The 12,803-nt window shown below is 35.6% G+C and overlaps 3 protein-coding genes across 8 annotated transcripts in view; 1 reads left to right on the top strand and 2 right to left on the bottom strand.

Moving 5' to 3' along the window:
• Positions 1–649: 649 nt before the first annotated feature.
• On the bottom strand, positions 650–4,429 carry LOC105273986 (zinc transporter ZIP11; the record flags this gene model as incomplete). The annotated part of the gene is given in 4 exon segments (XM_011316758.1): positions 650–735; positions 809–960; positions 1,965–2,334; positions 3,618–4,429. Coding segments are annotated over 4 exon segments (716 nt in total), but the record flags the coding sequence as incomplete, so codon positions are not given.
• Positions 4,430–4,523: 94 nt separating this feature from the next.
• On the top strand, positions 4,524–6,577 carry LOC105273984 (uncharacterized Golgi apparatus membrane protein-like protein CG5021). 4 transcript variants are annotated; one of them, XM_011316755.1, is made up of 4 exons: positions 4,524–4,608; positions 4,972–5,042; positions 5,126–5,360; positions 5,656–6,577. In XM_011316755.1, exons 1-4 carry the CDS (start codon positions 4,594–4,596, stop codon positions 5,968–5,970), a joined length of 636 nt encoding a protein of 211 aa, XP_011315057.1. In that variant the 5' UTR covers positions 4,524–4,593; the 3' UTR covers positions 5,971–6,577. The 4 variants fall into 4 exon arrangements, with proteins under 4 accessions (XP_011315057.1, XP_011315056.1, XP_011315058.1 ...); XM_011316754.1 differs by having other exon boundaries at positions 5,644–6,577; XM_011316756.1 differs by having other exon boundaries at positions 4,554–4,608; positions 4,984–5,042; positions 5,644–6,577.
• A 3,943-nt stretch (positions 6,578–10,520) lies between these two features.
• The window catches only part of Lar (tyrosine-protein phosphatase Lar), a 144,996-nt gene continuing 142,713 nt past the window's right edge, over positions 10,521–12,803 (bottom strand). For all 3 annotated transcript variants that reach the window (XM_011316751.1, XM_011316752.1, XM_011316753.1), the window contains 2 exons: positions 10,913–12,719; positions 10,521–10,706 (listed from right to left, as the gene is read on the bottom strand). In XM_011316751.1, coding sequence (XP_011315053.1) covers positions 10,638–10,706; positions 10,913–12,719 — 1,876 coding nt within the window. In that variant the 3' untranslated portion in view covers positions 10,521–10,637. The remainder of the gene's footprint in view (positions 10,707–10,912; positions 12,720–12,803) is intronic.

The following is a 12,803-nucleotide window of genomic DNA, read 5'->3' as shown; positions in this document are numbered from 1 at the left end:
AATCGAGATTTTCTAAATCGAAAAAAAATTGCACCTATACCCTTCCCTATATATCCCAAGCGCCCTTCCTCGCCTTAATAGGTCATTCTAAGTTACCGATATATGGGCGCACATACGGCTACAAGATCTGAGATCCTGCATAGCGAACAGAGAGAAGCTAAATGTTGCCTCAGTTGATAATCGATCACTGCGTGGTCGGCAAGCTCAAGTGCAGGAATCCGTCTTACCGAATGTCAAAAAACAGTAAGAATTGAAAATGCTTTTCGCAATATGGTTACAAATGAGAATTAAATGTAGATTTATTTATAATTTTAAAAATACTATTCAATAGCTTTTTCTGTGTCCTTTGAAACTTTGCCCTTCCGCTCTACATACGCTACTACAAATTCTATTATTTGTTTGACAATTTGATTTTCCGTACTACATTTCAAGAATTCTAGTCTAGGAATTGCTATTACGAGTATATTGTATCCCCGCCGAAGACGAGGATGCCAAGTACGTGGGGAAGGATAATAGTCTTTCCGTGGTGTGGCTTTAATCTAATTTTTTCAGACGTGGAGCCTGGGAAACTCACTTATTTATGTCGAAGCATTGAAATTGAAAATCAGCATAAGCTGATGAACCGAGGATTTAAAATTGAAAGGCTTACCTTGCACTCTCGAAGGTAGCTGCTGGACTACTTCCCACTGCTGCGAAACCGACGCCAACCGCAAGGCCTTCCGGAATGTTGTGCACCTGAAAAACCATCAGCAATTAATCCAATCCTGTGGTGAATTAAATAACATTTTAAAACTAGAAATTTTCGTACCGTTATGGCTACGACCAATAAGACTATCCGTCTCCACTGATTGTTTTTAGCTTCATTTCCTGGATCCTCGTATATAGTCCCCATGTCGTCTAATTCCGACCCTCTGGATAAAGATCCAGTTTGTCTTCTTCTGGTATTTTGCTCGTAAAATCCTAAAAAATACGGCAAAATCTATTCATGAATAATTATTATCATCTTTTCTATCCAAACCATTCCCTAAGTCATAGAATTTTGGCATAAGTTGTCGATGATTTTTAATTTTGCATGCTAAACATGCGTTCATAGTTTCCGTAAAATTAGTTCCACTGACGACAAGTAACTCAATCACTGACAGGTGAAGAATGATTTTAAAAAGTAGAAAATATTATAAAACTGTGGCTTGGCACACTGTCCGCCTGTAAGCGGGCAATAATTAATAAGATCAGTTTTTAAGTACAGAGAACCTTGGAACATTGTCTGATAATGATGAATATGGCCATTCTCACAATATTTATTTGTTATTACTTTAAGTCATTTAAATCCGTAAATACGTTGTTTTAAATGATTAACCGCATTTTTTACTGGATTTTTATATTTTCAAGATGTAAAAATTAATATTTTAAGATTTATTAACACTGCACACACCACATGGCACATCATAATTTTCACAAGAGAGATTTAACGCTTTTGTTAATCCAATTTGATCATATCCACTTGCGCATATTCCGTATTTTAATCGCGTTGTTACCTTTCATTATTTAAATGGTTAAGACTCTGCCCGGGAGTTCTCTGCATTGGATTAGAGAGGCTAGCCACTATGTATGCATTTATTTTTAGTCATAAAAAATCTAACTTCTCAAACCGTAATCTCCATTTTGGAAAATTAAATAGGGAAAGATATAAAGTAAGCGGTGAGAAAGAGAAAGGGAGAGAGAGTTTCCGGAATAAGCAGATAACTTGGATCAAGTAGCTATTCTGAGGATTATTATTCTCAATAATTCGATTAGATAGGGTAAGCGATTCCATAAGTTGCAAATGCTTATTCAAGAGTGAATTGGATAGCAAAGAAGCAAAGGGCGAATTCACATTTATGCCAGTGAACTGATCTCATTTTTCAGGCCTACAGAATTTATAATATTTTTTTTTCGTCTAGGAATAAATATGTACATGGCAATACCATCAATAGTGGTCGTGTCATAATGATTTTTGCCACTGCTTATTTGTACACCACTAATTACATTGTTATCCTCTAAATCCTCGTCACTCTTTTCATGGTTTTTTCGTCTTTGTTTCGTACCAACTGATTGCATAGCTAATAGCACATTGGGGGATTGAATGCCAAGGGCTGATATCAATACATCTGTCCCATAAACAAACGCTGCGCCAATGATAAATCCAATTCCAACAGGTATACAAGCATATTCCCCATTGGAACCATAGATTTTACTTTCTTGGGCCATTTCGATGGCTGGTTCCAGCAGTGACCAATAGCTTGCTGCTATCATTACACCACCTGCAAAGCCCAGGCTCACGTCGAGAAGTTTTCTCTGCAAAATTAATAAACGACAACCTTTAGAATACTATTCAATCAATTTGTGATTGGTAACTAGGTCAGTCGATCAATTATTTTGACGATTAATCTCGTTTTCTTCTTGTTTCGATTAAAAAATATGAATATTGTATGTATGAATAATCACTTTATCACTCTTTGGAGAGGAAAATCATTCTTTTCTGAAATCATTTTTTCCGATAATTTTAAACCCGAGAAGAGTGGAGAAATAAAAGATAACATTCCGCAAGTTGAGCCCTGATTACACGGGTACCCAAAGACCAATATATTGAAGGTCTTCTCATTTTCCATTCTATATGGTTTTTCTCAGAAAAAATATAATTGTTATGTTGTTCTTAATACAAAAGGTTTGTTTATATCTATATCTGTTTTATATCATTTTCATGCAGATTGCAACGCACATCATTAAATTATTAATTAAAATATGCTCCAATTACATTTTTAAGCTCATCCTGATGAATTGCTGAATCGGATTAATGTTGAAGTTCTCTATATTAATTGCCTTTTCAAGATGATTCAACAGAAAAGTGTCTGTTTCCAGAAAATAATAATCTACAAAGCTAGTAATTATTGGCCATACTGCAGCCTAATTAAATAACCTTGGGTTTCCTATTTTCTCACTCGATATTGGTTTTTTCGCAATGCAAAAAATCACCGTAAAATGAAAGAACAGTCTGCTGCAATTTTATCCTCAGTTTGATGAATTTCATAAATAGTGTTCAATTAGCGCAGAAAAAATGTAATAAATTTTTACAAATCGTCGTGTTGGCATTTACAATTTGTACAGGATAAAAAATATTCAAAGCTAATGTTCTGCATGAAAACAATATTTCACATGAAAATGTGACCATTCATGTCTTCAATTGGATCCGTTCTATTCACATTATAGCATAATAAAATTTAATCGTACATCAGTAAATAAATAACTCAGGAGTAGAAAAAGCCGAATGCGGAAAAATATCCCAATTTGATTCCTTGACTCCGAATTATGTTTTAGTTTTCGTAATAGACTCGTTCTAAGAATAAATCATTTGTTCATCCTTTTTATACAATACAAGTATTGTTGCTTATTATCAAATAACTAATAGCGAATTCTATTGGTACTACGTGATACCTGTGGCCTGCACTTAAGATAAGATAAGCAAACATTTAATTATCATACAACTTGCATTGTATACTTGGGATTCGCAAAAGGACATTAGGCGAAGTTTGTAACATGAGAAATCGACAAGAACAAAAACAGATGAAAAATATATTTACCTGTTTTCCCTGAATGACAACAATGAGAGCAGCCCCGGCTGCGGTGAGTGCCCAGGTGAAGAGGGTTCCTATGAGGGCTTGATTGAGTGCTGAGAAATCTCTGATCATCTTGGCTTTTCGTTGAAAAAATTGATAAAAAAAAAATTCAATAGAAAACGGGAGAGTCAATATCACCCTTTGTAATAATTAGATTCTGTCCTGCATCAGTTCCTTCCGTATAGACTGTCTCTCTAATACACAAAATCACTCAATTGTTGGAAGACCGACTCCCGACAATGGTTATCTTCACCACCTCTCCATCGACAAACTTCCACCGCCTAGTCAAACGTTTTTAATCACTAACACCGGAAAATAACGAACATCTGTCCGATTGTCACAGCCTTGTCAAAATTGCGAATGGAACACCGGTAAATCACACGTGCTAAATGTGACATTCGCTGGAGGGGTTGCTCACATGTTTCTAGTCAAGGATGCTGAATAGATTCACTTATTTTCATTAGATCCTCGTTGAAGTTCGAGGCTAACTGAAGTCCTTTTTTATGCACCTGCCTGTCTCAGGGACAAAACTATGCGAATAATGGCCTCGCAATTGTTGTTATAGCATCGTTTCACTATCCATGACTTGAAACGTTCACTGTTGCGTACCAGAACAAAACCTTGACTGTAATATCCACTTAAGAAATTGCCTCCACCTGTCCTGTTGACGTCCTCTTCACACTTTTACAGGGTAGAACGCCCCTGATATCCGTGGACATTTGTGTTTATGTGAGATAACACGTGGAGCTTCATCTCCCATACACTTTTTTTCACTTCTGATTATTCGGATTGGATCAAGCCACCTTACGGTATTCGTGTGTATTCAGATGTTTCTACATCGGTTCTAGATGTCACTAGTGTTTTCTCCCCCGAATAGTCCCGCGGGACTTGCATAGAAGATTTCTTCACTGCAGGTTAGAAAATACAGAAATATTTCAAGATGGCTTCTGCTTCGGTAAGTGTCAGTATGAACTTATTTGGGGTTTATCTCCTGTCCAGCATGAATTATTTCTTCTATTTATGATTGTAACTGGGGTTCAAGGTGGTTGGATAATGCTTGTCGTTTTTTCGATTTCACAATTGTACGATTTCTCCATTCGTACATTATTATGAAGGACAGGCCTGTCACTCACATAAGACGACGTGTCAAATTGTAGAAAAAAGTAAACAATCAATTTCGAAGAAAATCTATAATAAATTCTACATTTTATAGATACTAAATATCACGAGTGTATGTTTTTGTACTTGTTGCATTGAATGTCTGGGAAATTGGTGGTGGTTGTTGTCATTTTTAGGATGATGTTTGCGTGACTTCCAGGTACCATTACTGATGGATGATGATACGATCGGATTCGGAGAGGAAGACGATGCCCGAAGTGGAAAACTCAAGTGAGTATTTTATTTTTTTACGGTCATCAATAAATTAGAATAATAATTTGATATAATATGATAATAAATTAAAATTTTTTCAGGCATCCTTATGTCACGTTTTTTCACTTGGCGTTCAGAACCACGGCAATACTAACCTATGTCTTATGTGGATGGTTCTCCAATAGTTTTATAGCAAGTTTTGTCGTAGTAACTTTATTGCTCTCCATGGACTTCTGGACAGTAAAAAACATCACTGGGAGATTGATGGTGGGACTCAGATGGTGGAATTACGTGGACGATAGTGGCAACAGCCACTGGGTTTTCGAGTCGAGAAAGGTTTAAATAATTCACATAAATTTTTACCATCAAGCGCTATTATCTTGCAACTTTATTTATTCTCTACCCAAGTGGTTGAATGCTTCAAGAAGATTTTCTATTAAAATCTTCACATCTTGTTCCTCGATTCACCGCCCTTGTATTTTTTTTTCGCCCATGAGATATACTGCATACAATACATAGTAAATAATTCCATGAATAAATTCCCATGAATGTCTATTGAATCCTGAAAAAAAAAAAAATTTTTGTTTATGTTGAAACTGCTATGTGCCCCTTGTTTCAGGGTTCTCAGCAGAATCGCATAAATGCATCAGAGTCAAGAATTTTTTGGCTCGCTCTAATCCTCTGTCCATTACTCTGGGCTCTGTTCTTTATTATAGCACTGTTTGGACTTAAATTCAAATGGTTATTACTCGTCTGCATTGCTATTGTACTGAATGGAGCCAATCTTTATGGATACGTAAAATGTAAAATGGGAAAAGAGCAGAGTATGTCTGCAGCTACCAGTGATTTTTTGAAGAAACAAGTTATGCAGAATGTCATGGCTTCGATGATGACTAAGAGCCCGCCCACAACGACCGCCGGGGGACAACAGCCTAATATCATCTAATTTAATTTTATCATGAGTCATTATTTAATTTGAAAATTTTTTGTACATACTATTTGTAAGTATTTGCTTATTTTCGTCGTGCGAGTAATGTCATGTTTTAAATGATTTAATGAGGAATTAAATTTTTTTTTTTGGGAGGATGAGAAGAGGACGTTGACTCCAAATAAATCGTGGTAAACGACCAAAAATTACATTATTAATTTCTATTCTATGCCACAAGGCAATACATAATGTACATGGTATTTCTCCTTGTCCACTGAATCATTCTATTACACAATAATCATTATTCTGTTTTTTTCTTCATTTCTTTGTAATAATTAATTAGTAACATTATATTCCCTATTTCTTCTGCCTCAGCCTGTTGTATTCTTTCTGGCAAGAAAGTATCACAAAATAATTTCCCATTCTCTCAACGTTCTTCAGTATTTGACATGATTCAATGTTATTTATGTTAAAATTCTTTTCGAGTAAACTTTTGTTTCCGATTAACGCTATCACTGTACATTTCTGAAATACTGCCTATTCAATTTGCGAACAGAAACACAAGATGGCTTATGGACATACAGTGACATGTCAGAGTACCGAAGGTAAGTATCGTACTTTTTTTAAAAAACAAGAATACAACAAACCACTATCTTCTAAATACTCTGATTCTTTAAATATTAAATTACCGCTATTTATTCGGAAATTATTCGTAAAAATGATCATTTAAGATTGGGATGGAAATTTTTCGCCAACATTTGATGAGAAATTGTCGGCAAACACAAAATACTGGAGGAAAATCTGTAGGGTCCTCCCTGCGACTATCTCTACTATTTTGATTCCACTTTTGTATAAAGTGTGTTAAATAAGATCGAGGGATGTAAATTATCGATTCGGTAATGATTGCGCATTTAGAGCTGGATTCCTGAAGCGTAATTTACATCTCTCGTTTGTACTTTAACATTGTTTCATACACAGGTGGGATTGAAGAGTTTGAAATGAATCCATGAAAAGACCTGCATCGAGTTATTGTTTTTTTTGGCTGAAATTACGCGGTGAATTTTTTTTTTTATTTATATATGTTAACAAAAAAGTTCCACCCAGACCTCAAAATTATTCAAAATATGCACTGAAATATGTTCTTATGTAAAGTACAAAAATGCAATAACATTAATAATTTACATACTAAATTATACATTCATATTGAAAATGTTCATTCGGCTTAAAAAAAGATTAAATGTAATCAGTTTCTTCGCTTTCATTAGTTCAATTTTTAAATGCATTTATATCCGTTGAGAAATGGAACAATCAGCTTCAGCTTTTACAATAACAATAATATTTGTGTCATTAGACGATATTTTTTTTATTGCATCTCAATGTCGAGATGATAAAAATAGAAAAGGTTGTAAAATCAATTAACTTAAGAAATGTACTATAGGTAATTGTTTAAATACAGAAAGAGCGGAATTGTTGCTTCAAAAGATTTAAGCGTGAAATTTCAGGATAGGGTGGAATGTGTAATGTCTTATATTTATGTATTACCTGAAGTGATTGATTATATAATCGATTCAGTTGTATATGGACAACAAATACTTTGAATTACAGATGATAACGAACTATCGAAGCAACAATTCCCTTGACGCATAATAAAATTCAATAATAAATAAAAAATGGAGACTTAAACATACAAATAATAAAAATTAAGTGAGGAACGATTTGAGCCATAAAAAGACTTCCTAATCAATGGGAAAATCCTCCAGCTACGCATCAAGACGGCTTTCGTTTTGTTGAGAATCTAAGAACTAAAGTGCTATTTTTTTTTAAGTCACATAGTATGTGAGATGCAGTTTTTTTTCCATACAAAATATATAAAAAAGTTCTACTTATGAAATATAAAAAACTGGGGTAAATCAAACTAGTTGCCAGGAGTTAAATCGATAAGGAAGGAGTGGAAGGTAAAAAAACAATTTACCTGCAATTTTTTTCTTTCATTTTTCGATTCACCAACGCGAACACTCATTATCCCGTATAGACTGTTAAAATATGTGTTCGTTTGTTCGTTACTCTCATCATAGATTCTCCATTCTCATTTTCTCTCATTTAGAATAAATGTTTATATCTTATGCGTATTCGATTCTACTCAATGACAGACGGTGCATTTATGTACACATAGTCGCGAATTCCTGGCCCTTGTATTTCCGCTTTAAGTTTTTTCCTTACTCTTCAAAAATAGGTACGGTCTTTAATAATGGGACAGGTATTATATAGGGTATTGTTAAGGTACGGTAATAACTCAGTGAAATTTCAATGGAAGTGTTTCGTTGGATCATGGGAGAAAAATAAATTTTAATGTACAATTTATTGAACCTCAAGCGCTCCATTCTCTTCAAAAGCATCACCAAGCCAATTTCAGGAAATGATTTTTTATACAGCCAGTAAGATTAGCTCTGGATAACTTCATCTATTTATTCTTATTTTCGTTAATTTCAATGTCAATAGCCCATGGAAAATATAATCAATAAACTTACCATATAAATTTCAAAAATTGGAGAATATAAATGAGTATTTATTTATTGTCCGTACAGGCTAAAGGATTTTAAAAATGTTTTAATATTATTTTGAAGTATTGGATGAGTCTCAATGCTTTTATCGCGCTTTATCTTTATTTTGAATATCAAAAAATGTCGGATTGGTAATTCCTGTAATTGGATTGGCATTAAAAGTAATGGTCAGGTCACTAAGATAATGAACGAGTTTTCTTTCTTCTACTTTTACTTCACTTCGACACATAATGTATAGATCGTATTGTTTTTTTTTTCATTCGAATAATGTAATGAATAGTTAAGGAAGGGTATGTTAATGATTGGTTAACGTCGGAGCTTTGTACATTGCGGTATAAGGGCCACAGGACAACATTGCGTGCATTTTAACATACAGTGCTCTTATTCAAATTATTCTTCCTTAACAGACATGTGTTGGGCTAAATATGGAATTTTCTCCTTCCATCACATACATCATAGGCACCGTTCACGTTCATTCGTCCTTCAAGTTCGCATTTTTTATTTATTTCATCGGTTCAAGCCTAATGGCATTAAAATCTCTTAATGTTTAAACTTACAACGGCCTTAATTCGTATAGGTAATTTTTTTTTTAATGGTAGTGTAATCAGAACTTTTTCCAATCGATATGTTGTTTTTCGCACGATTGGAAAGAGAGTAGCATTTGATAATTGTCACTTTTGGCAGTATGTCAATTGTTTAAATGTTCTGTTTAATGTCAATGAGCGGAAATTTTCATTACTCTGACACTGTTGAAATATAATGGTTCCCTGAAAATACAACAGGGATTGTCAAATACGCATTGCTTCAAGATATTTGATAATCGCCACTATTTGGCTACTTTTTTCTTGAATTATTTGTTGAGTGTTGAGTTAAATGAATTTTTTCGTAGCCCTAATGAGTATCTCTCGAGTTGTAAAGTTTCTTTACGCGATAATATGCTTACTGATATTTCTTTACCACGATTTTGCTTCACTCCCTAAAAAGTGATAATAAATTGGTGGAATAAGCAGTACAATGGGTACACCTTCTCTTTGAAGGGAGATTTTACTGTGGCGATTATTATTTTTTGTCACTGAGTCCGTGGGGTAACGCTTCACAACTGTTGCGCAATCGTAAAACCCTGTTTACGGACTAAATGAGAAAAAATATCGTTTGTCACTCGGCCGAAAAGAACTTCTCTGACGATGGTGTTTCTATCGGCCCAGTGACAAAATATACTATTTCGTGTTTTGATATGTTCCAACTCGATGAAATTTCAGACACACAATGTGGCCAAGTCTATAATTTTCCATTAGTTTGATTGACTTGACAAAGAAATGACTGCAACCGTATTAATAAGGCTCAATAAATGCAGAAGAAACATTTAAAACGGACGATTTTTTCCATGTTATATATTTTTTTGAATGTTTATCTCTGTAAAATTTATAATGCGTTATACTAAACCGAAAACAATCACGTCACAACGAATTATATACCATTGAATTTGAATGGTATAACCGACACACGCGTGCTCAAAATGGCAGTCTTAGTTCGGCGTTGAAAATCGGCCGATTTCGTTTCAAACTAATTGAAAATTGTGTTCCTGCTAATTTCAATTAGTCTTCGTCATGTTAAATTGTTAATTGGAGTAAAAATTTTCTACAGCGTTATTCCTCGACACTCTACAAATGAGCGAGAATGAAAATTTCCATGTGGTAATTGCGATCTGCTGCAAAATCACACGAGCAATAGACGATACTCATTTTCATTATATTTTTTTTGTTTTCGTTTTCTATTCTCATTACAACCATTGGCTGCCTGACACAGCAATTAACAGTAGTTAAAAAACGCAATAACTACCATTCACTCATTGTTCTTTCCAGCGAGCTTGCAAAATACAACGATTACGCCAGCAAATGAGCTGCTTTATGGGATGAAGGGATGAGGGCACTCACAGGTGAAGCTGCATGTTTTTATATCCACCAGTGACTTTTCATTTTTATTCCATCCTTCCTCGTTTATTGTATTCCAACTTTCTATTCAAACGCGTCGAACTTTTGCCCTCTCACCAGTACTCTCCCGACTCCTAATATGCCGCTCTCCTCGGTCTCTCGTTGGTTCTCTAAGCTCGCGTTTTTCTGGTTGTCAGTTGGCGTAATGATCAAATGATCCTAAATATTCCAAACTTGCGCGATAGCAAAATTGATATTGATCCTGCAAATGCCAATGAATTCCGATTTATTTTGGGTCTCCAACGAACATTAATGAACATTAATTATTGAACTGAATTTAAGTGCATTGGGTAATTTTCTTTTTGTGTAATGCGCTAATCGAGTGAAATTGAAGAAAGTGAATGAAAAATTTTGCTTTCTTTGGTAGTGATTGGTAAAATAGAGTTATGTAACAAGAAAAAAATTTACCTCAGTCTGAACCATAGCAGGACGCTGTGTACGAAGTATCCTAACAGTCTGAAAGATATCGACTACTCCCTCATACTGCATACGCTCGAGAACAATGCTGAGTGTGATAAAAACACCGGTTCTACCAACACCAGCGCTGCAATGCACAGTAATAGGACCGTCCTGTCCAAATTGTTCTTTAGTTTTATGCACTTGTCCGATGAAATCAATAAAACCATCGCCGGACTTTGGTACACCCTGCTCCGGCCAATCGATAAATTGAAATTGTCTGACAGTGCGACTAGCACCATCACGTGCATCAGTCACTTTAAATTCTCTCAGTATATACTGGGGCATGTTGTATTCAGCAATTGGATCGACAACAAAACATTGATAGCGAATTGACCGATCAGACGGCCAATACTGATGACACTTTTCCCTTCCCATTTCTTTCAATTTTGTCAACATAACGACTATTGTTGAATTATGCTCCCAAAGCATCCGCCAAAAATCATCAGTTGTATCGCTCAACGGTCCCTGGGTAGCGATATATGCACCACGATAACGATAACCATCAATGAGACTTGCATTAATATAATCCGAACCCTCGATATTACGTTGAGGCTGCAAACACACCCTTGTACATTCATAAGGCAATATGTGTACCAATCGATTTTTGTGTTTATTGCATGGCAAATTAGCCGATATAAATCGAGTTGAATCGGCCTTAATATTGGATAATTTTTTAAATTCAAGCTCCATACTTGTTATATTATCCAACTCAGGTTGCATTAACTTTTGAATATGGGAATGCAAATTACGGGCTGGTACCTCGGTATTGCCACATATCACTGCTTCAAACAGTGCATCATGAATGAATATATACTGGTCCTCAGTCTGCACCATGTAATTACGTTGAGCACGTAGACACGTTACGTGACCATAAATATCAATCATTTTTTCATGCTTTATTCTCTCAAGCATGGAATCAATGACAATGAAACAGCCAGTTCTACCGACACCTGCACTGCAATGGACAACCAGGGGTCCTGAATCTGGCATATTCAGCGTTCTCACTCGCCGTAAAAATTGGAGGAATGGCGCCGGATGCTCCGGTACACCGTGATCGGGCCAAGCTGTGAATTGTAATTGTTTAATCTCTCGTCTCTCGGAATAGCCCGATCTGCAAACTTGGAACGTCCTAATACAATAAGTTGCCAATTCCTGAATATCGCTTATTGTAATAGTCATTTGACCGTAAGTTTCCGAGCCACGACTCGGCCAGTATTGATCACACTTTATTCGCGTACGTTCTTCCAATTTTGTCATCATGACGATTGTACTTGTCCTTAATTCCCAACACATCCGCCAAAAATCGGTAGATGTGTCCTGTAGTGGCCCCTGTGTTGCAACATAGGCATTCTGTTTTCTATATCCATCGCAGTAATTGGCATTTATATAATCAGACCCGGCGATTCCATCGGTTGTTTGCAAAATAACTCGTGAATGATCATAGGCTATCACATTGGCATAACGATTTTTTGATGTATTAACCTCCATGTTAGAGTGATCCCACGTAAACTGTTGTCCTGGTTCAATAGACTCATACTCTTGACTAAATTTAAGATTGTCATTGGCCTTGAGACGTTCAATGTGATTACCAAGTTCGCTGATAGGAATTGGTGGATGCGATATCATGCCGGGAGTTTGAAAGTTTAGTCGCCTCATCTCAACTGGATCTGATGGCGCGTGGTTAGAGCTTATGTCTGCTGCCATAAGGGGCCTAGTGACAGCTGCCTGATCTGGTGCTTTGCACGGCTGTCTGCGTCTAATTGGATGCCAAGATTACCAACATACCATAAATAATAGTCTATAATTCATTCATTATCTATAATTATTGTGTGGCTATACC

Source organism: Fopius arisanus, unplaced genomic scaffold (genome assembly GCF_000806365.1).
Source record: "Fopius arisanus strain USDA-PBARC FA_bdor unplaced genomic scaffold, ASM80636v1 scaffold00008, whole genome shotgun sequence".
Classification (NCBI taxonomy): Eukaryota; Metazoa; Arthropoda; class Insecta; order Hymenoptera; family Braconidae; genus Fopius; species Fopius arisanus.
Note: the sequence above shows the minus strand (reverse complement) of the source record. Positions and strands in the feature narration are given on the sequence as shown.

Bases quoted from the DNA above. Each gene is read 5' to 3' on its own strand.
- LOC105273984 (XM_011316754.1), top strand. The intron at 5,043-5,125 runs GTGAGTATTTTA...AAATTTTTTCAG, and splicing joins GCCCGAAGTGGAAAACTCAA to GCATCCTTATGTCACGTTTT. The intron at 5,361-5,643 runs GTTTAAATAATT...CCCTTGTTTCAG, and splicing joins GGGTTTTCGAGTCGAGAAAG to GGTTCTCAGCAGAATCGCAT.